The sequence below is a fragment of the Megalobrama amblycephala genome, linkage group LG7 (assembly GCF_018812025.1).
Source record: "Megalobrama amblycephala isolate DHTTF-2021 linkage group LG7, ASM1881202v1, whole genome shotgun sequence".
Classification (NCBI taxonomy): Eukaryota; Metazoa; Chordata; class Actinopteri; order Cypriniformes; family Xenocyprididae; genus Megalobrama; species Megalobrama amblycephala.
Genome location: NC_063050.1, coordinates 44,618,768 through 44,643,111, shown reverse-complemented (window position 1 = coordinate 44,643,111; position 24,344 = coordinate 44,618,768). Strand labels below are relative to the sequence as shown.

The following is a 24,344-nucleotide window of genomic DNA, read 5'->3' as shown; positions in this document are numbered from 1 at the left end:
AAGTTCTTTTTGGAAAACTGGGACGCCATGTCATCCGGACTAAAGAGGACAAGGACAACCCAAGTTGTTATCAGCGCTCAGTTCAGAAGCCTGCATCTCTGATGGTATGGGGTTGCATGAGTGCGTGTGGCATGGGCAGCTTACACATCTGGAAAGGCACCATCAATGCTGAAAGGTATATCCAAGTTCTAGAACAACATATGCTCCCATCCAGACGTTGTCTCTTTCAGGGAAGACCTTGCATTTTCCAACATGACAATTCCAGACCACATACTGCATCAATTACAACATCATGGCTATGTAGAAGAAGGATCCGGGTACTGAAATGTCCAGCCTGCAGTATAGATCTTTCACCCATAGAAAACATTTGGCAAATCATAAAGAGGAAGATGCGACAAAGAAGACCTAAGACAGTTGAGCAACTAGAAGCCTGTATTAGACAAGAATGGGACAACATTCCTATTCCTAAACTTGAGCAACTTGTCTCCTCAGTCCCCAGACATTTGCAGACTGTTATAAAAAGAAGAGGGGATGCCACACAGTGGTAAACATGGCCTTGTCCCAACTTTTTCGAGATGTGTTGATGCCATGAAATTTAAAATCAACTTATTTTTCCCTTAAAATGATACATTTTCTCAGTTTAAACATATGATATGTCATCTATGTTGTATTCTGAATAAAATATTGAAATTTGAAACTTCCACATCATTGCATTCTGTTTTTATTCACAATTTGTACAGTGTCCCAACTTTTTTGGAATCGGGTTTGTTTTTGAAACCTTTTTAAATTTCAAACCCAAGCCTGATCAAAAACTGGAAATTGTGTCTTCCAGGCCTGGTAATTCATGGATATTTATATGGTGGATATAAATTTTTCTATTTATGCATAGTGAAAAAAATCATTGTGTACACACAAACCAGTATTGCTTTACAAGCGAGTTCACATAAATTCAGTTGAATGACCATGTGTAACTGACCTTTCAGCGGGGTGTTCGTCTCATTGTAAGGGGGCAGTAATTACCGCTGTGACTGACACTTCCGAATCTAATTGAGACAGAGATTAGAGGGATCAGACAAACACCCACAATTACCGTCACTCAGACACACACAGCTGTGAAGAAACAGATGGCATACCCGACTTAAACAGTCTGTGACAATACCCCACAGATCTGCAGACAGTTTTTTCTACAGCAAAGTCTGCTCAGAACCTGCAGAAAATAAAAATAACATAGGCTTTTTAATGTGGGACACAAAAGTAAGTCGTTATACTTTGTATTTAGAACAGGATAAACCCATGTGATTAAATAAGTAAGAGTTGCTTGGCATGCAACATTGACACCGCCATCTCTGATGCAGCTTTTTGCATACACTGGGGCTAATGCGCATTAGACGTGCCTAAAAATGCCAGACAGAGTGAGATGAGTAACACCCTCTCCTCTCTGCTTTGGCTCAACATCCTTCACTGAAAATTAATCAGAGGCACCTCTGATGATCTCTCTCAGATCTGCAAACTCGGAACAGCTGCTGTGATGTAATCAAAGGGTTGTTGGCTCAAAGTGTTCATGGGGTGGTCAGAATTGACTGATTAAAGTCATCTTGGACTTCATGGGCCTGAAAGATGATGCGGTTTCAATTGTTCATCTCTGCTATAGGATGATCTAATATAAGGATCCAGCAGGATAACAGACTAGATTTTTAAGTTTCTTAAGAAGATGTGAGTGGTGCTATGGTGGTTGTCAGGTTGTTGCTGTGCAGTTCCTAAGGTGTTCAGAGTAGTTTTTAATGTATTTTCAAGTCAAGTCAAGTCACCTTTATTTATATAGCGCTTTTTACAATGCAGATTGTGTCAAAGCAGTACATTTACAGTGATAACTGGCAAATAATTTTGGCTGCACAGCAGCTCTTAAAGAAAATGGTGTCATTGTCCAACTTAACCCTTTAAGCGGTATTGTCCCACATATGGGATTTTTATTTCTGTGCCCCTAGGCGTATGGTCCCACATATGGGATTTAGAACGTTCAGCGACGTCACATAACTGCCAGATTCAAACTGTGCTATCGCGCTTTGGCTGCGAGACAGATGCGCTTAGCTCTTGTCATATATCACAGCTATGCAGTGTTTTCAACCACATAATGTATCTTTTAAGGTTTCAGACATTTAACTACGCATAAGCACCATTAAAACAATACATTTAGAGTTTATAAAATACACACTGATGTAAGACAACAGTGGTAGCAGCAATAACAATCCATTCAAATATAATTTGCCAACATTTATTCATATCAGACACACATAATGGGCCTAACTATAAAGTTTACTCTATTATTCTTCCAGTTCACCAGCCACTTACTTGCATATATTTCTGGAGAAACTGATTAATTCACCTGCTGTAAATCCGACTAACAGGACTCTGGGAACTGCGGGGCAAACTAAGATGGCGAGCGCCCTTCTCGCAATATAGATCAAGATAAAGATCATTTATAAATGTTTTTAAACACCAAAACACACTCACACATATTTGAGAATCGGAATATCAGATAGTTGATGACGTGGTAAGCAAGTTTGTGATTATTTTAAATAAAAAAGAAAAAAGAAAATAATAGCGATTCATCTGTCATACAGTGTTATTGAGGCTGTGTTCAGCGTACGTGACATGCAAGACGTGTCGCCATGGATACAATAAGGGCAAGCATTCTAAAATAATGGTCGCCTTAAAAAAACTCACTCTAGGGGGTCAGTTAGAATATTTTAAACTCATGCTTGAAAGGGTTAAATAAATTCAGTATTGATTCATTCCATTGTAAAAATCAATAGTTATTAATTTAGGTAATTTATCTAAATATCAGCACTAGAGAATACAGTGATGTCATCGTCCACCTCAGTTCTGTTTGCATACAATGGTGTAAATGCAGGCAGATCAAAAACATTGTTGAATATCAAGTGTCCCCAACTAAGCAAGCCAAATTGCTATATAGTATTGCTATATGGTTGCTAGGTGAACACGATTTTACCAAGTACAACATGTTCCTGAATCACCATCGTTGTTGATCCTGGAACAACATTCCAGGCAACCAATCAGATTTGAGGGAAATGTTTACAGTTTATGAATGAATGAATGAATGAATAAAGCATTTATATAGCACTTTACTATGTACTACTGAACACCCAAAGCACTTGACAATTATATCACATCCACTTGGATGATGCGACAGCAGCCACAGTACAATGGTGCTCACCACAAATCAGCTTATGTTTATGTCAAGTTTAGGCTTACAATCAGGGTTAGGTGCTTCTACATCAGTGTTATTCACTTATCATTTCCCTCAGATTTTAGGGATAAGTCATGGGTAGGGTTAGGTTGAGGGGTAGGGATAGGGTTAAGACTCAATTTTCTGACAGGAATGTTGTTCTGGGATCAACAAAATATATATATTTCTCAACGAGCCTCATGATTTGAAGTATCATTCATGTCCATATCACAAACAGTACAAGTTATACATTGAAAGTTAATACTTAGGGCCAGGGATTTCCCCTAACCCATTCTCTAAATCTAATTATAAGCAATTGTATTAGTTATGCTTATTCAGTTATTCATTTGTCTTACAGGACCTGGAGGAGCAGTTGGAGGATGGGCGTCGCCGAGTGGCTGAGGCTGAGGGTGTGGCAAAGAAAGCAGAGGAGGAGTTAGCTGTTGCCAAAGAACGCTTATTACTGCAAGAGAATGAACTACAGAGCAAGTCAGGTACACATGCACAGAACAGATCAGTTATAGGCATGTTATTGATCAAATTAATCATATATGCTGAATAATTAATCAAATGAGTTACTTATCAATATTTGCTGCTGCTAAATAAAGTTATTTTAAAGATAGCCTAATAAGTCATTAAATAGACATATAAAAATTGCTTTAGAAAGTCAGTATATAAGTCAGTATATCTATAGGTTTATTTTATTTCCATATCATTGAACAGAAGCTTACAGTCCACAGACATTCATTTTGCATTTGAGTTTGTCAGTCTGTTCAAGGTAGACTTAGTGGACATTCACACAAGAAGCATTTTCAGTGTTTTGTCCGTACAGTTTTTTTTTTTTATATATAATTGTTTGTCTATGTAGACGTGTCATGGACGTCTATGCCTGTTGCGTCACATCTCTTTTTTTCAGCCGTGTTTTCACTGTCAAGTTCAAAACAGTTCACATTTGAAAAATGTGTCTCTAGTTCTAAGCATTCTGTTCCATTGCGCTGTGTCTGTCTGCATCTCACGAAACAAAGCAAAAGCCTAATTGTGTACTTCAAGCTTGAATTGCTCTGAGGGTAGGGAAATCCCTTTTTACAGAATTTAAACATGGGATTATTTGGAATGATTAAATGCACAATGTTTAATGCATTATTTTATATATAATTAATTTTATGATGTATCATTAACTGCCTTAATTATAATAAAATACATCTACTGCATTTCAGTAGTAAATAAGCTGATAGTTTGCAGCCAATAAGCATAATTTACAGTCTGTTTTATGTTAATTGTTCTATTGCTGACTTTTACATCTCTGTTGAAATTATTGTCTGTGTCATATGACAGTTGTGATTACAAGCTTGGTCACTGATTGTTCTGCTTCCTTTGATCTATTCATTATCTTTCTCATTTCTGCAGAGGAGTTAATGAGTCAGAGTTCATCTCAGGTGAGGTTCTCTGCTGAAGTGGAAGAGCTGAGGTCTCAACTCAGTCGTCTCAACATTAGAAACAAAGAGCTGGAGCTTCAGAACAGTGGCCGATCTAATGACCATGCCCGCATGCTCAAACAGGCAAGCCATGCCCACACGCTTTTAATGGTGCATTCAAGTCATGTTGGAAAGATTGTATTTAAGAGTAGAATGCACTTGAATGGAACCCAGTGTCATCATTAGTGGGGAAACTTTTCTTTGAGATTCTGAGTTGGAGGCTGAAGTGGGGTTGGAGTCAGCAATGTTGTTAACGTAAACTAAAACTATTAAAAATCATTTTCAGTCATAGAAAGAAATATATAAATATTAGATGAAAAACTTTAGCAAAAATTAGAAATATTGCCTTGGAAACTAACTGAAATAAGTTGAAGTACTAAAATGAGTAAAACATATACATATACATATATATATATATATATATATATATATATATATATATATATAATATACTAAATAAAAAATGAATAAAAAGATAAAAGCACATAACAAGTTTACAGGTATATATTTTCAAAATACCAACACTGTCATAACTTCGTTGGAGGCTAAGATTCGTTTTAGAGCCTTTTGGTTATCTGTCGGTAATCAAGTCACACTAAGCAAGACTGTCCAGTAGGAACTTATCACCACTATTAAGTTTCTGGACCCATGAGTGAATAATTGTTTTCATGTTATGTCAGGAAACTAATAAATTACACATTTACAATTCAATGTCTGAAAAAAAAAAAAAAATTAGAATCACGCCAAGGTGTTGGCATCCAATACAATGTTTATTAAAGTGAATGTGCAAAAAATAGTGTTAAAGGGTTAGTTCACCCAAAAATGAAAATTCTGTCATTAATTACTCACACTCATGTCGTTCCACACACGTAAGACCTTCATTGGTCTTCGGAACACAAATTAAGATATTTTTGATGAAATCCGAGGGTATCTGATCCACACATAGGCAGCAACGTCATTGCACCTTTTTGATGTTCAGGAAGGTAGTTAAAAACATGGTTAAAATAGTCAGCTTGACTACAGTGGTTCAACCTTAATGGTATGAAGTGATAAGAATACTTATTGTGCACAAAAAATAACTTTATTCAACAATTTGAACCATTGTCATTCATAGTGAACTTAGTGCAGGCTTCCTTGTTTATGTCCGAACACTGGCTCATTATTGGCCGAAGCTGAACACATGAGCAGCATGATGCATGCATGTGATGCTGACACAGGATCTGGCCAATAATGAGCCGGCATTTGGACATAAACAAGGAAGCCTGCACTATCGTTCATCTTCGGAACACAAATGAAGATATTTTTGATCCACATAGGCAGCAACGGCAATGCACCATTTGACGTTCAGAAAGGTAGTTGAAAACATGGTTAAAATAGTCAATGTGACTACAGTGGTTCAACCTTAATGTTATGAAGTGACAATGGTTATTTTTGTTTAAAGTCGTTATTTTTGTTTTGTTTTTGCACACAAAAAGTATTCTTGTCACTTCATAACATTAAGGTTGAACTACTGTAGTCACATTGACTATTTTAAACATATGTTTTCAACTACCTTTCTGGACGTCAAATGGTGCAGTGACGTTGCTGCCTATGTGTGGATCAAAAATATCTTCATTTGTGTTCCGAAGATGAATGATGGTCTTACGGGTGTGGAGCGACATGAGGGTGAGTAATTAATGACAGAAATTTCATTTTTGGGTGAACTAACTCTTTAAGAAGTCTAAAAACTAGCACTGTACGGGTACAAAAACAGCATCAACTCCCATCTACAACAGTTAAGGCCAGAGTTTTTCTGCGCTCAAGCAGCGCTAACAATAACCTATTGTTTCTCATGCTCAAAAAACAATCCATCCGCTATCGATCCCTTCTACTAAAGAAGGCTGCCTTAAATACACACATTTTCCCACTCTTTCTAATTGGAGAATATAATTTTTAATACAGTAAGCTCTTACCTCATGCTTTCTATTCAAAAAATAAAGTGACTATTAAGAACAAGAGTTAAAACAATTTATTAAGTACAATAAATAGGACAGATAAAACCAGCACATACATTTGCACAAACATTTTCATAAATAGCTTAAATGAGTAGTCCCCTTCAGGTTTGCACTACCTTACAGGCCCCACCCACTCAAATAAAACAGCGAACCCCACCTTATATTTAAAACATTATATAAGAACAGTTTAAACACTTTAAATCTACTCCACAGGCACACCATCAAACACACTTTAAAATGTTATTTTAAAAGCGTTACTTTGTATGCACATAACAACAACCAAGCCCTTAGAAGATCTTAAAACATCAAATCTGACACGTCAGAAGCTGAACGATGTAGTGTTCTTTTGAAACTACAGGATTACAGTTTTATGTCATTAAGAGTTGTGTGTGGGTTTCAGCATGCAGATGCACTATCCTCTATGCGTCTGGAGCTGCAGCGTGCACACACTGAGGAGATCAGACGCCTTCAGCAGGAGGTGGAGAATGAAAGAAAGAATGACAGACAGGAGCTGGAAGAAGAGAAGAAGCAGGTTCAGCAGAAGATGGAAGAAGAGAAAGTAAGGCTGAAAGAACAGCTTCGAAAAGCACTGGAAGAAGTGATACGCAAACATGCCAGTGAGCTGCGGCATGCGCATGCGATGCTGGATGCAGAGAAGAAGAAGACACAGCAGGTACTACAACAGGTTTCAGCTCCTGTTATCATGGAAACTTTTCATGACAGAAATGTTGATTCAGATGCATTAGCTTTGCAAATAATTTCATACCTTCTCATTTGCCCCTGTTTCTTATAGTGCTGGCTATCAGTACTGACTTTATGATTTGATTCCTCTCTTGATTTGATTCTCAATTTGATGTTGATTTTATATTTTTGGGCAATATATATGCCAATTTTTTTGTTTAAACGGCCAAAGTGTTGACGTTAATTTTTCCAATAAAAAATGTTATTAAAAGAATGACTGTAGGATTTTAAGAATGTCTCAAGAGAATATAACCAACATACACTAATCTATCTTTTTACTCATCTGTACTAGTGTGGCTTTACGGTTACAGGGGACATAAAAAGAATTTCCTTTGTTGCTGTGTATAAAGACATACAGCATTATTTATAATGCAAAGCTCCAAACCCAGTCCATTCAGACGAATTATAGAAACTAAGCTGCAAAAATGGGTCATTTCAAAATCAAAACCACATTAACATATGACGCATATTCAGCATTCAAAAACTTGGCCCACCCTTATGAACAGAGATTAGCCATCATATCATAACAAGTCAGTTGCATAAAGAGTCAGCAGGTACAGAAACTAAAAACAGCTTATATTTAGTTGACTCAAAAATTAAAAAAAATCCAGAACCAGGGGCTTTCAAGCTCCCAAAAGAACAAAATAGCACAATAAAAATGTCAAAAGTCCATACAACTCATGCAGTATATCTAAAGTCAACTTTTTTTTTTTTGCTAAAACTTGCTTTTATTGTATGGAAAAGAGCAACATTCGGCTCAGGGTGTCTCAATATGTGTTCCACAGAAGAAAGAAAGGAGGTTTAGAATGACATGAAATAAATGTTAATTTTGGGAGAACTCTAAAAGTTAGAGAAAGTGGAAAATGGTCATGTAATATTTAATTATAACTATGTATATATTATAATTATGTTGTTAAAGAAAGGGTTTCTATAAATTTCATATAAGTGGACAAGTGTTTCTGTAGCTGATACAGTAGTGCATGAATGTTGCAACACCAAGTTCATTGGTTCAATTCCCAGGGACTGCTTGAACTCAGAAAAATGTATACCTTAAATGCAATGGAAGTCATTTGGATTAAAGCATCTATCAAATGCATAAATGTAAATGACTAACATGGTGAGTGGACTTACCATCCTCACTGACACTTTCATTACAGAACAAGTAACTAATAAAAGCAGTATTTTAAAAAAAGATCTGGTGCATGATCTGATATTTTTTGTTAATATTGAAATTGTAATAGTTTTTATTATGTTGATTTGAATACAGGCTGAGGAGCAGATGAAAACTGGAGAAGAAGAGAGAAAGGGTTTGGAGACAGAGAGGGAAGAGCTACATAAACAACTACAGCTGTCCAACACAGAGGTAAGTTATCACTAAGAATACGACACAGGAAAATTGTCCTTTGCTTATCCTCTCAAAAACCAAAACGGTCTTGGATATGTTTGCATAACATTGCTGACCTACTAATGAATCAGGTCACTACAAATAACTTGAGCTATATACATATCAAGCTCTTTCAAAGTGGTTTGAGGCTCAGGCAAAGGGAACAGGCTCAGTCCTTCTGCTTAAATACACAGAAACAGACTAATAGGCCCAGAGCTCTCCATATGACCATGATAAATGAGAAAACAAAAAGAACATTTGTAGTGCCCAAGGCAGAGGGCTTCATCTAATGCTTCATCTACTCTGCCAGCAGGCTTGGAACTGGGTTATGATAACGAAGTAGTATAATTAATAAGTGATAGCTAGGAATGAGAGTGTTGTTTCAGTGCTGTGTCACTGCGAAGCAAGCCTTAAGTTCCCACTGTATCAGTAAGCCACATAGTTCCTACTATATATCAGAAAACCATTTGTCATGTCAAATGTCTGAAATGTATAGGTTTTATCCTAGAGGCTAATGATCTAAGTTGGCTATCAAAAGGTTGTAGGTTCAAATCCCACAATGGACAATCCCTGAAAAATACAATGCTTGGGTGTCTGAGTCTTTTAAACAGTGTTTCAATAAATCAACGTTTCATTGTGCCTTTTATGTCACCACATCTTCCTAGACATCCTGTGACATTTTACATACTTTAAACATGGTCCTTAAGTTTGCGTGTATAAAACAATTGTAAATTTGCTAGTACACACAAAAAGTTATCTACTACATTGATCTACTAAAGCTGATCTACTAACCAGTGGTGTATCCCTTAAAAAGTGGCTCACTATTACTATAGTATACTGATGGCTGACAGGTGAACAGCCAACATTTGCCCTCACAGATGGGATATTATGAAATTTCCTTTAGTTACTTTCCCAAATAGTTTGACCATCCTCTTGTCCCCTATTCCTCTTCCCACCGCTATTATGCATCATTTTCATTTTCAACATAATCTAGCTAGCTAACTAATCTGTATCATAAAGCCTGACTCTCTCTCTCTCTCTCTCTCTCTCTCTCTCTCTCTCTCTATATATATATATATATATATATATATATATATATATATATATATATATATATATATGAGCAATAAAATTACAGTTCGTGGTACAAGAAGTAGTATTTGTAAAAATTACGGTTGATTTGATCGGCCGCCATGACGGTCACTTCAAGCGGAGTGATACAAACGGTGAAAAGGCAGTAGGAGTGCTGTTATCACTGAAATATCGCATGGCTATCAGCCAATCAGATTCGAGAACCAGACAGAACTGTTGTGTATATATATATATATATATATATATATATATATATATATATCTATTAGGGCTGTAACGATATGCGATATGAAATCGAAATCGCGATACGCAGGTCCACGAACCTGTATCGCGATTTGAGAAGGCAGAATCGCGACACACCCCTTCCAACTCCCAGAGTTATCCTTCCTGTCCAGATCCAATGCTACCACATTTTTAAATTACTATAAGTATTAGGGGTGTAACGATTTATCGTAGATGGTGTGTCTCAATCAGCTCTCTAGTTCAGTAAGTGTTTCGGGCACACATTGAATCTTGCAAGCAGGTTTAAACGTTTCTCATGTCAGTCTCTTGCATGGTCGCGTGAGAAAAGTCGTGGCTTTCTTTCACCGCAGTGCACAGCAACAGCTGTGCTCACAGAAAAGCAAAAGACGCTTGCGATGCTTTGCTTTAAGTTCTGTGGCGCCGTTCACATATTGCGTCTTTTGCGCGTGCAAGTCAGTTATTATTTTCAAATGTAGCCGCGCGGCAGGCGCGCTCATAATGGGATCAACGCGGTCGCGACGCGCATGCAATTCTCAACTTCTCAGAATGCCGCAAGCGCACCGCAGGTCGTGTGACAAGAATCAACCGATCAGCTATGGCCTTTCCGTAACAAAACATCAAAAGCTCAGCCGAACAGCTGATCATAGCTGTACATGGTGGTTTTTATATCTTATCTCCATCAATATATCACGTAGTAAAACTAATGCAAGGGCTAGAAATCATTTATCCTTTGCAGAAACATCCTCTTGTTCCTCTGATCCTCTTGGAGAGCCCAGTTCAAGGTTGCATAGCAACGACCGACGCCACGGGAGCGCAAGCGCTTTGGAAAAAAGGAGAAGCGGTGCGGCCGCGCCTTCCACGCGTTTTTAGACGCGATATGTGAACGGCCCCTATTCATAATTCTAAGTTCATGTTAAATTTAAAAAAAAATTTTTAGTGACAGACAGCCCTATTCAACTGTTAATTTGAATACAGAAGGTTTTTATTAAAATTTTATATTTATTTATTTAATTGAAATGTGATCTTGTGTGTACAACAAGGACAATTATTGAAATTTGTTAATGTTTTTTTAAATAAATCTTGTTTGAATTTCAGTTTCATTTTGTTCAAAATATCGTGATACGTATCGTATCGTGAACTCCGTATCGAGATACGTATCGTATCGTGACCTGAGCGTATCGTTACACCCCTAATATCTATCAACGTCAAGGTGCGATACCAAGCAGGACCAAAAGACAACTATACCAGCTGCCTTGACCTTACTGCATATATATTTATATATCATATGGATCTGTTCAGAATTACTAAACACATCAAAATAATATACACATGAAAATTAAAACCATTTTAACTGTGTGGAAACTCAGTGATCTGGAGGCAGGTCGATAGCATCAGAGAACAGTTCCTCTGCCAGAATGAGTGTTCTTGTCTGTGCTTGGAGCGCCTGATGTGCATGTACATAAATATCACTGACCTGAACTCCTGCAAAACACGCTTCTTTCACAAGTCCGTTATAAAACACTCGACCATAATGAAATATGCTTGTGTCTTTACCTTGATTACAATTGTCATCTGTCAAAACTTTATTAGTGAGATGCTCATTTGCTTTATCCAGCCCCTAGTCCTGGCTATAGGTGCGATAAAATAATCACCCTTTTCAGATTAGGATTGAGGATTCTGATTGGCTACATTTTATGTCATATCTTGAATATGTTTAAATTGTGAATCAGCAATGGGCTAAACTGCTAAACAGTGATTTCTCCATCACCCCAGAGGTTAACTTGAGACATGCACATAGATAGAGGAGATTTATAGGGAAAGCATATTTTGCACAGATGATTTTTATAATATCACATCAATATCAATTTATTATAAATATCAATTTATTTTATAATAATAATAATTGTTATTATTATTATTTTGTGTGTGTGTGGTTCAGGGAGGGTGGCCATCCTATATTGGCCAGCTTCCTCTGGGTGCACTGTGCTGAAACTGTGCAGGTACCCTCAGGTCATGGTTGTCATAACCAAGTTCACTTTGGTATGCTCTTTGTAGAATTTGTTTGTGAAATATTTAGGAATGGTTTGACTAATCAACTTGAATTCCATATGCTTTTTTTGAAATGGTGTGAAGATGATCTGGTTCAGTTTTCATGAAAATTGGACAAATGTCATAGGATGCAATTGAATCGTCTTGTGCCAATTAATCAGGAAAAGAAGCCCTTCTAACCCTTACGGTTCGAAAGTTATTAGCATAAACATGAGTGCATCTTTGAACAATTGGTGGTGTTAGAGGGATTGAGTTGAGTTTGATTGAGAGACTCCAAAATTGCTTTGGCTAAAGTTCAGATTGTGTGCCAAATTTCACAACTTTTACCATATGGTTCTCTGGGCTGCCATAAGCCACTTTGTCACAGAGATTTCGGAAAATACACTGATAATGTGTCCCAGGATTTTTCCCAGGATCGTTTGATTTTGGTTCGTTCACACTGCCAGTGATTTTCTGGAATTTGTGTGTGCAAAGACACGGGACATAAGAATGTGACGTATAATGTCTCTGCAGAGTCTTAAGTTTGCTTATGATCTGCAAAAACCAAGCTCATGTATTCGATCATAAACTAGCGCATCGCATATTGTTCCACTAAGCTGGCGAACAATATGAGCTGTGTATCAGGATGTGTTTTCAGTGCCATCAATACGACACACCCCTTACTGCATTGGTCATGCCTTTTGTTCATACAGGGCGTGTCCCGGGACTGATCCTGGCAATGTTACTAGGTCCCATTCCCGGAATTGATCCTGGGTCGTGTTTGCGTTCACACAGAAAGCACTCTAGCAATTTTAATTTTTATAGAAGAAGAACACTAATGATTACAATAGGTGCCTACGCACCTTCGGTGCTTGGACCCTAATTAAGGGCTTCTCAAGCAACAAAAAAATTGGTATACCAAGGGCATACACAAATACTGATCCTTAGAAGTAGTTATACCAACAAAATATACTTTAGGATGGTATTGTGTGTTTTCCAGTTTTCCCTTAATGAATATGTCATTTGTGGTGTGCCACCAAACAACTGCAAAATAAAGGGTGGTACCAATGCAGATTAAATAGCACCTGCAAAATGATTTATGAATCCTGAAAGCCATTTCCGAAATGGTAACTTTGTGAGCAAATTAACAGGACTGAAAGGCAGGTAATCTAATTCACACTGTGCACCATGCTGTCACTTTGGCAAAACTTTGAGAATGAAGAACACACAGTGTGACAGTACTGCTGAATTGCTGACATTAGTGTGATGATAAAATATCCTCATGAGCAATTGTTTTGAAAACAGTTCTCATTGCTGTGATTCAAACAGAATAACCATACAACTCTTCTATCTAAAAAAAAACTGCTGACAGTTTATGTCCTTCTGTTTCAATTGCTTCAACATTGTTTGTTTAACTGGCGGTTCTATTTTGTTGGACCTGCTGTCCACAATCCTGTGGGACGACCCACAAGCTGAGAACTGCTAAAGACAGATGACTCAATTTCCTGTGACACCTAATGAGCTTTTTAAAATGTAGTTGGTATTTATCAACAAGATCCATGAACGGGCCATCAAGCTTCTTTGTTTTTACAAAGTACAGTGAAATATGTTCTTGTCCTGCATTTTTTTACTAAACAACAGAGATAACGTACATACAGTGGCATTAATAGAATTCAGACACTACTACTGCAATTCCTGTATAATAGTTTGAAGGATTTTTTTCTCTGTAATACACACTAGTGATGTACACTACCGTTCAAAAGTTTCAATAATTGTTTTTATGTTTTATGTTTGGAAGAAATCTTTTATGTAATTATAAAATGTATTTGCTCAAAATACACTAAAATAGTCATATTGTGTAAAATGTTTACAGTTTAAATGAACTGTTTTCTATTTGAATTTATTTTAAAATGTAATTATTCCTGTGATGGCAAAGCTGTATTTTCAACAGCCATTACTCCAGTCTCCAGTGTCACATGATCCTTCAGAAATCATTCTAATATTCTGATTTAGTATTCAATTTTTTATTATTATTATCACAGAAAATGGCTGTGCTGCATAATATCTTTAATGGAGTGTCTATTTACACTAAGTGCAAATAGCTGCCCTTGTTGGCAAATGGTATTTACACTAGCCCCGCCCACCAATGTCTGGTTGGGCCACTCAAGTTTTAAAAAAGACACACAGAATTCAACGTCTTAAGTGGCACAGCAGTAGTGAGTAAGGCTCGCAGACCTGGCTTTTAACGCGATTGACGCAGGTTTGAATCTGCCTTTTGCCAAGCTTGCATTTTTTAATAAAATTGAAAATAATGTTTATAAAGTGGAAATAAACTGCGAACGAGTGTTTAATAATATTAAAAGTGTTTATTGGGTAGGGTTAGGGGAAGGTGTAGGGAGGGTTTTTATTCTCCCAACAAGGCAGAATCCATTTAATAAATTTAATAAATATAATAATTTACACTGTACACTTTACATAATGTACAAAAATACCGAGTTGTAAATAGTATCTGCCAAGATAAAGTATAAATAGCATCTAATTACTATTTACTCTTATTGCAAAGAACTGATCATTTTACATGGAGTAAATGTAGAACATGGAGAATATATCTCACCTAGTGTAAATAGCATATCGCTAAGAAAATGCTGCTATTGTCACTTAGTGTAAATAGAATATATTGCTATTTTCACTTAGTGTAAATAGCATCTATAGCTATTTGCACTTAGTGTAAATTGCCGATACCTATTTTTAAAAAGTTTTCAGGATTCTTTGATAGACAGAAATTTCAAAAGAACAACATTTATTTAATATAAAAATTATGGATGCTAACGCTTAATCGGCGATCGATTAATTGTTGATAATGTTAATTGATAAAACTTATCGATCGTCGATTAAGCAAGGTCAGGCGCATGCGTGCTGCTGAACCACAAAACACGTAAAGCAGACATGAGGAACAGTGAAGCGAGCACGTCGGAAATATTTTGTTTAAGACCATTTTACATTAAAAGGCTAGAGTTATAACTTCATGACTATAAGTTTGCGTGTGCACTTGCACCCTTTTTTGTGCAAATGTAAGTTGTAATGTTGTTTATTTTGTGTAAGCCTATATATATCTGATTTGTCTCATATAGGATGCATTTGGTTAAGAATTAACACGGTATAAAACGCACCGGTGATCATCTTCAGCTTCAGCACATGCAGCTCAAACAGCAATGCGTGACTAATAATAACTATGATTGGGACTGTCATATTACATAATATTATAAAGAGAACAATATTGTAATAAAATGTTGTGAATTATTTGGGTTTATTTGCGTGTTTCAGCTCATTGCTCCAGGAAGAGCGCAACCACAACCACACAGAGTTACACATTCTGACTAGCATGTAACTTCGAGTTCACTTATGCATTCGCGTCATTTTGTGCAGATATAATTTGTAATATTATGTTTATTTTGTATGTATCTGATTAATCTCATATAGGATGTGTTTTATAGAGTTAAATAACCCGCTAGCAAAGGGCTTCAGTTTACCGGTGTTCATTCAGCGCTTCAGCACATGCAGCTCAAACAGCAATGCACGACTAATAATAACTATGATTGGGACTGTCATAACATTAAAATGAGAACACTATTGTAATAAATCGTTGTGAATTCATTGGGTTTAGTTGTCATGTTTTAGCGCATTGCTACAGGAGTTCTGACTAGCACGCATCTGAAACGGTGTTGGTGACATTGTATTAGTCATTATATTTGATTAATAAATGAGTAATAAGTATAAATAAGTAATTTAATTAAATGATCAATCACATCGAATCATTTTACAATCCTTCTAGCCCTTTATTTAGACTAAAAACCCTTCTTATTCATTTGGTGAGGAACATGCCATTTTGAGCAGCATTATCGTTATATCACCTGAGTACTGAGCATTAGTCCTTAGTCCCATGTCCTTAGTCAGCACACACATCTGGATCAGTGTTTCCAAACCTCTATTCCTGGAGGCACACCAACAGTGCACAATTTGGATGTCTTTGGTTGTGTCCAAAATCGCCCCCTATACCCTTAAATAGGGCACAATTTGAGGGGACAGCCATTTGTAGTGGTTTCCGAAATCGTAGTGGATGTTACCGAGTGCACTCATTCAATCCCAAAATGCACCGCAATAACGAGTGTACAACCGATGTACACTCAATGGCTAGAGAATACCCATAATGCACTGTGAGAGTCACGCCGCGCACCGAATGACCAGAGGATGATGCATGTGCCTGAATCATCCATCCATCCACTTCCCAATGTTGTTACACCGTAATATCATACAGGTATAAATTCATTTTTACTTAATTATTAAATTGTTTAATTAAGGTTTATACATACTTTACATGACAGAGCTCAAGATAATTTTTTTCATTACTACTGGAGCTGCCAATTTGCTATGTTTCAAATGATTATTAAACAGCAAGCGCAAACTATGCAAAAGCGACAGAAACACTGGGAAACACTGATTTAGAGCACTATAAGAGCACTTCTCATTCCATCATTGTTTGGTCTACGACAAGGACTACGGACTACTTACCTAAACTCTGACTTTTTGTGATTCTCCTACGATTTCCTACCTGCTCATTGAGTCTCCATTACTCCAGCTATCCCTCTTCCTCACCTCCTTGGATCTCCCACAGAAGTGTGTGCTCTCCACTGTCACCTGTCTCGAATCAATGAGCTCCAACACCACCTGTAACACAGTAAAGACTCTGATTATCATTCTTTTCTCATTCTCTTCTGCTATATAAAGTTTGCTTACCTGCCTGTCCCATTTTGGCAATGCTGCAAAATAAACCTGTGTTATTCTCACCATATTGCTGTCTTCAGACCAGGGGCCGTATTCACAAAACATTTTATCCTACCACTAAGAGTTCTCCTAATTAGCAGTAAGAGTTTCCTCTGAAAACGTATTCACAAAGCTGCTGAGACCAACTTGTACTAAGGAACAGAGAGAAATCTTAAGCTAAGAGAAAGGGGGGGGTTGACCTTGTTGCTATGGATGATGTCAATACGCTTACTAACTGTGCCCACGGTGATTAGCTGATAGCGGATGGGTCTCTGTCAGTGATTTAATCATATAAATATTGTAGAACAAGGTATCATGTTGACATATTCAAATAAAGATTTTAAAATGTAGGCTAAGTGTCACTGATTAAAGTATATGTTCAGCTAATTGTCAGCCTCTTGCATGTCTGCATCTCGAGAGATTGCAGAATTCAAGCGACAAATTATGTTTTATAAACAAAGTTTGGGAGAAGCATGTTCAGATGGTTCAGTTCAGTTCAGATCTAATCAGCCCGAAATGAGGCTCTGTACACAGCCAACTCACCTCCTCGGAGCTTACCCTAACCGATCTTTTTTTTTTTCCTGATCTCAAAAAATATCTGCGTCCACACAAAACCACTGAAATTACTCAAAATGATGTAGTATACATGCCAAACCAGTATGTGGCGCTGTAATTCTGCCACAGAGATGCACTTAAAGCAGCGAATAAGACTTGGAGTATGCGCATAAACCTTGTGTGCTGTATACAAACTATAGTAAAGCTTAGAAATAGCGCTTTATTTTGGCTCAGTAGCTTCTGCAGCACGAACACAAGCATCTAGAGTCTGCTATTGTTGTTGTTGTTGTTGCTGTTTTGTGCTGTTAGCAGCGTCTGACTAGGGTCGACACGTGGGGTGATGACGCCATCGTTTCAGAAAATATACGGATAGGCTGTCCACACGAAAATGCAAAGACAGCGTTTTCAGATTTCCACTCTGGGACTCGGTTTAAAAAAATAGCGGTTTCACCTTCCGAAAATGACAGATCCGTATACAAAATTTTTTGCATATTCACAAAAATGCGTCTCTGTGTGGATATGGCCAAGAGTGAGGACCCCAACTCCTCACTCTCGGCTAGTTCCTATTCCCAACTGGGGATACGGGGGAATACCCTGGATTTGGGCTAAACAATGTCCCCCCGGACATTGTTTTCTTTTTTATTTATTTATTTTCATTTATTTATTTTTGCCGTTTTTGCATTTTTATTATGATAGGATGGTGAGTAGACAGGAATTGAAGTGCGAGAGAGAAAGGGGGGACGGAATAGGGAAAGGTCCTCGAGCTGGAACTGGAACTCAGGTCACCCAAGCTGCCCACAAGGCTATCAGTGTTAACGATAGGACATTATTTTCAACTTGAAAGCAATGTTATATTCTCCATCATTCAATTAATTTTGCCTATACATAAGTGAACCTTTATGTTATGCCATCGATTATTAAAATCTGTAAATCAAAATACTTATTTAATATTGCATTTATGAAGAAAAGGCTTAGCACCCAAGGCTCTATCGCTTATTGCCTCAATGGTGTGCTCGGTGGAGGACTACAATGGATTCCTGCTTCAATGTTCATTGGCCCTAGAGATGCAGCCACATCGCTTCCCCACCACACGAGTCATGATATCCTTTGTAATTTCTTTGCTGAAGGGGCGAGCGCTCCAATGGGCAGAGACAGTTTGGCAGCAAGCCTGTCTGGTTACACAATCTCTGGACCGTTTCGTGGCCTATTTCTGGGAAGTGTTTGGGAAGCCACATGGTTATTCATCAGTCAGTGAGCAATTGTATTAGATCTACATGTCCCATCCATCTTCCTCCACCCGTGGTGAGTTTTGTTCATACTCCAATCTCCCATTCCACTCCTCGCCACGATTGTCAATCTTACTGCCTCCCATTGCTCTGTTTCAGTACTCACCCTCCCCGACTCTGGGTCAGATGGTCACTTTATTTCAGGAGAACTCCGTCGCCAGCTCCAATTACAACAAAAGCCCACCGAAATCTGTTACCAGGTCCACTCGGCAAGAGGCAGGCCACTCAGCTGTAATCATTTTTACTTCTGTGTGGGTCCAGTACATCTCCGAGTTGACCAGTTACAGCATGAATCCATTGACTTCCTGGTTCTGGAGTGATCCACTGCTGGCATTATTCTAGTGTGCCCCATGTTCATCAGACATAATCCAGTTCTGTCTTGGTCAACAGGAAAAGTGGGGAGAAGGCTGTTTTCCAGAATGTTTCCCTGACCTTCCATTTATCCTTCCACATTGAGAAAAGGTGCTATCTGTCATCTCTTCCTCTATCAAAAGCCCCATTGATCAGCAATCAGAGAAAATACCTCCCCATTATGCCCAGCGACATCTTCTGTCCCAAGAAAGCGTCACAACTGCCTTCACATCGGCCATTGGAGTGTGCCATAGACCTTCATCTGGGTGAGCCAGTGCTCCGTGGAAAGATCTATCCACTATCCATCCCTGAGCAGAAGGCCATGGAGGAGTACATCAAGGAAGCTCTATGCCAAGGCTAAATTCAACTTTCAATGTCCCCTGCTTCTTTGAGTTTCTTCTTTTGTGGCCAAAAAGGACGGAGACTTGAGGCCTTGCATTGACTTCAGATCTTTCAATAAAATTACAGTGACGTTTTGCTACCCGCTTCCCCTCATCCCTGCTGCCCTGGAACAGCATAGAGAAGCTTCAGTCTTCATAAAGTTGGACCTCCGGAGTGCCTATAACCTCATCCGGATATGTGAGGGAGACAAGTGGAAGGCCACCTTCATGACACCAACAGGGCACTATGAATACTGCATTATGTCGTATGGCATGGTCAGCACTCCCTCTGTATTCCAGGACTTCATGCATGAGGTGCTCTGGAAGTACCTCCATTGGTTTGTGCTTGTGTTCATTGACATCTTGGTGTACTCCCAGAGTATGTCCAAACATTGCCAGCATGTCTCTGAGGTCCTCCAATGCCTGTGTATGACTTATGCTGGACTGTCTGAAGTTCATTAAGTTCATCAGTTTTCAGTCATTAAGTGGCCATTAAGATGCTTTTCAGGTGTCTCACAAAAGTAATATGTAACAAAGGATAACTTCTTCAACTATTGAAGTCTGCCGAGATAACTGCACCATTGAAGGTGACAGGATTGGCCAAGGAGGGTCAGATTATCATCCTAGAGAAGGTGCCACAGAAGCAGAAGTTTCTCCATGAAGGAATGACACGTTAACTGAACAAGTCACAAAGGCTCAGATTGACTCTATGAACTGTACTTAGATGCTGAGCTCAACCACAGGTAGAAAACCTGGACACATTCATCCACCTGCTAAACTCAAGCTACATACACCTGGTGAGACTGGGTGTTTTGCAGGTGAACACAGAGCTCTCTGATCAGTGCAAAGATGATTTTGAGCTCACAAAAACATCACAAGAACTACAACAAATGACCAACTCATCTGAATTTGAACCATGGGGTCAAGGACGGAAAACTGTAAGATAAAAAGAACCTCAGATACATTGATCTCCTGAGATATGGACAACACGAACACATACAGCCATTTATCTCCACACCCCACAGATTGAAGTTGCGTTAGAGCTTCTTTCTATCATGTCCTTCCTTCAAATTTGTTCCTTCTCCCCCACTTACTTCCCTTTACACATTCTTCTCTTCACTCAGTTCACTTAGAAAGATTATATAAAATTATAGTGTTCTATGTCTATGCAAGAGAATTAACAGCCATGTTATATATCATTTAAAATGTCTCAGTGTGGCTGATACAATGGTCCACAGAATCTCCACAGAAGTAAACCAAAAGGTAATAAAGAATTTAGAAATACTTTGCCTGTTACCGCAAATCTGTATCAGGTTAGTAATGGACTAAAGTCCAGTTTTGAGTGGAACACTGGGGCACTCCAACTGAGATTTTAGAGCTCCTACTAATACTTGGCATTAGTTCAAGTGTACTTAGACTGTGAAGGCTAATAAAGGGAATTTCCATTTAGGGTAACAGAATGTTGACTGACCAACTTAAATAGGGTGAGCCTTACCTCTGTTTAATATAATGTTACTCTAGCTAAGTGTACATGGGAAACCATGGCATGACCATGACCAAAACTACTATTAGAGAAAGTATTGGTCAGCTTATATCTGAAGTAGTGGCCATGACCTCTGACTAGAGATAGTGTTGCTTTATTCAAGTGTACACAGATCTATGGGGACTAAATAAAATACTCTTAGAGTGAGTGAGCATGGGAGCAACCCTCTAAATAGTATAAAATGGATTCAGATAAAAGTAAATTGGATTTAAACTACTTTGCCACACTGAAGAGACCGAACGTGCAGGAAACCTTCACCTGCTTATCGGAAAACGTTGTTGGGCCAATTGGACAGGCCTTACACCTGCGTGAATTCCATCTCTACCTGAAGGCTTAGAAGTGCACTTTCCATCAATCCTCAGTGCAGTTCCTAGGATACAACATCAGCAAGAATGGAATTCAAAAGGATGAGGGGAAGGTAGAAGCAGTACACAACTGGCTCATTGCAACTTCTGTAAAAGAACTGCAAATATTCTTAAGTTTTGCCAATTTTTTACCGTCACTTCATCAAGAACTTCAGAACATTAACCAGTCCTCTCAGCAATCTCCTCAAGAAAAGGCCAAACTCTATCCATGAACTTCCTTCACCAAGAAATTCACCCCGGCAGATAGGAACTATGATATCGGCAACCATGAAATCCTAGCTATCAAACTGACTTTCAGTGGAGGCATTGGCTGGAGGGCACCAGGTATCCTTTTACTGTTCTTACAGACCACAAGAACCTTGAATATTTGAAAGATGCCAAACATCCGAAATCCCTGTCAAACCTGTTGGGCACTTATCTTCATTCGTTTTGATTTCATGATCTCCTATCGTCCAGGCACAAAGAATGTGAAGGCTGATGCTCTGCCTCCATCTGATGGTAACACTTGCATCCTGGTAGTTTAGTGCCATTAAAATGGTTACACACTGCAATGGAAACAGCTGAAATCATGTTTAACCATATATTTGGAAACTTTGGCCTACCTAAAGATATAGTTTAAGATCGGGGTCCACAATTCATCTCAAGAGTCTGGAAAGCCTTTTCAATCTCCTGGGTGTGACTGTGAGCCTTTCTTCTGGCTACCATCCCCAGTTGAATGGGCAAGCTGAGAGGAAGGTGCAAGAAATCAGATGATTCATGAGAACCTTCTGCCATGGCTACCAGAACTCCTGGAACCAGTTTGTCACCTGGGCCGAATATGCGCAGAACTCCCTTCATCAATCTGCCACTGGGCTTACACCCTTCCAGTGCGTACTCTGTTTCCAGCCCCCTTTGTTCCATTGGTCTGGGAAACCGTCAGACATTCCATCAGTAGATCACTGGTTCCAGGAGATTGAGAGGATCTGGGACGATGCACATCACCACCTTTAGAGGGCAGTGCACCGCCAGAAGAGTTAAACCGATGCCTGGCGGGCCAGCACTCCTTCATTTCAACCCAGGCAGAAGGTATGGCTCTCCATGAGGAACATAAATCTGTGCCTGCTCTGCAAGAAGTTAAGTCCTAGGTTCACTGGCCCCTTCACCATCATCCGCCAAGTCAACTCAGTATCCTATCAGCTCCAGTTACCAGCTCAATACCGTATTCACTCTACTGCACCTTTCCTCAAACGACAAGGACTACGGGCTACTGATTCTCAGATTTCCTATCTGCTCCTTGCTTACTCCAGCGATCCCTCTTCCTCACCTCTGATCTTCCACAGAAGTGTGTGCTCTCCACCGTCACCTGTCATGAATCCACAAGCTCCAACACCACCTGTAACACAGTAAAGACTGGTTATTCCATTCTCATTCTCATCTGCTATATCAAGTTTGCTTACCTGCCTGTCCTCTTTCTGAAACGCTGAATAAAAGTATTAATTTCTTTCAAAAAAGAGAAAATCTTACTGACCCCAAAACATTTTAATGGCAGTATAAGATCAAATCACAGAAAAAAGATATCTTAATAAATTTATATTTGCGACAACATTACTGATTGCCGAACTAGAAAACAGATTGAACAACACCCTATAACAAACCCCATTTTATTCCCTTGTGAAAGACACTCAACCTCATGTTGCTCTAGATAAAGATTCTATTCTATTCTATCAGAAGTTAATTTTCTTTGTATGGCTCACATGTATTTTATATGGTTTCTACATGCTCATATGGTTCTTATGGTTCTTTCCTGATCTGAGTTTTCTTGGCTTGCAGATAGCGAAATTGGAAGGGGTGATTCAAATGCTGGAAAGAGAAAGAGAAGAGGAGAAGGAAAGGGCAAAAGAGAGAGAGAAGGAGTGTGCAGAGGTGGAGCAGCAGTCAGCATATGGCCTGGAGTGTGTACAAGTGAAAGAAGAACTGGAAAACATGCATAGGAGTATGCAGCAAATTCAGGTTCTTGCTCCTGTTTGCTCAACACACACTTCCATCTGACATGTGGACAGAGTGTCAGTGATGTCCCTTTCCATTACTGCACAGCTCTATCACACGTACTCACAAGCACACACACACAGATCTGCAATTCCCTTGTGGCAGCACAAGGTTCTGCTGATCTCAGCAAATCTGTGCCGCCTAGAGGAAAGAAATACTTCAACATTCACCTAGCAACCAATCTACTTCTTTTTCTCCCTTAATCCATGGATCTATCCTTCCATCCATGGATCCATCTATCCTTGTCCTCCTTTCTTTTTATGTGTCCCACAGGAGGAGTTTGCTGCACAGAAGGAAGTGTTACAGGCAGAGATTTCAGCTCTACAGCAAGAGAGAGACATTCTACAACAGTCCAATCATGGTATAGAGGAGAGAATCAGGTGTGTCTAAACAACAATGAGACATGAGGGGAGAGAAAGATAATTTCAGTTAATTAAAATATTTAATTGATTAATGTTTATTATGTGAATAATTAATAAACACATTCATTTATTCAGATCTATTTATGAACATTAATCTAATTTTAATAATTATTGGCAATTGGACGTCAGTAATTTGTGTGGATGACACTCATAGTGCAAACATTTGGGGTCAGTAAGATTTTTTTATGGTTTGAAAGAAGTCTCTTAAGCTCACCAAGCTTGCATTTATTTGATCAAAAATCAAGATCAAAAAGTTATTTTAAACTGTAACAATATTTTACAATATTTTTACAATTTTAAATACTGTTTTCTATTTTTAATATAATTTAAAACAAATGTATTTTTGTGATGGTAAAGCTACGTTTTCAGCAGACATTACTCCAGTCTTCATA

The 24,344-nt window shown here is 38.4% G+C and overlaps 1 protein-coding gene and 1 long non-coding RNA gene across 2 annotated transcripts in view; one reads left to right on the top strand and one right to left on the bottom strand.

The window, feature by feature from the left end:
• fam184b (family with sequence similarity 184 member B) overlaps positions 1-24,344 on the top strand; it is a 44,665-nt gene that overhangs the window by 11,603 nt on the left and 8,718 nt on the right. The window contains exons 4-9 of the mRNA XM_048197698.1: positions 3,606-3,741; positions 4,655-4,806; positions 7,117-7,389; positions 8,725-8,820; positions 23,315-23,494; positions 23,804-23,910. Of these exons, the coding sequence (XP_048053655.1) occupies positions 3,606-3,741; positions 4,655-4,806; positions 7,117-7,389; positions 8,725-8,820; positions 23,315-23,494; positions 23,804-23,910 (944 nt within the window). The remainder of the gene's footprint in view (positions 1-3,605; positions 3,742-4,654; positions 4,807-7,116; positions 7,390-8,724; positions 8,821-23,314; positions 23,495-23,803; positions 23,911-24,344) is intronic.
• Positions 681-17,671, bottom strand: LOC125272673. Its single transcript, XR_007185902.1, has 3 exons — positions 16,116-17,671; positions 1,134-1,207; positions 681-1,043 (listed from the first exon to the last, which is right to left on the bottom strand). It is a non-coding gene; the product is annotated as an uncharacterized LOC125272673 (long non-coding RNA).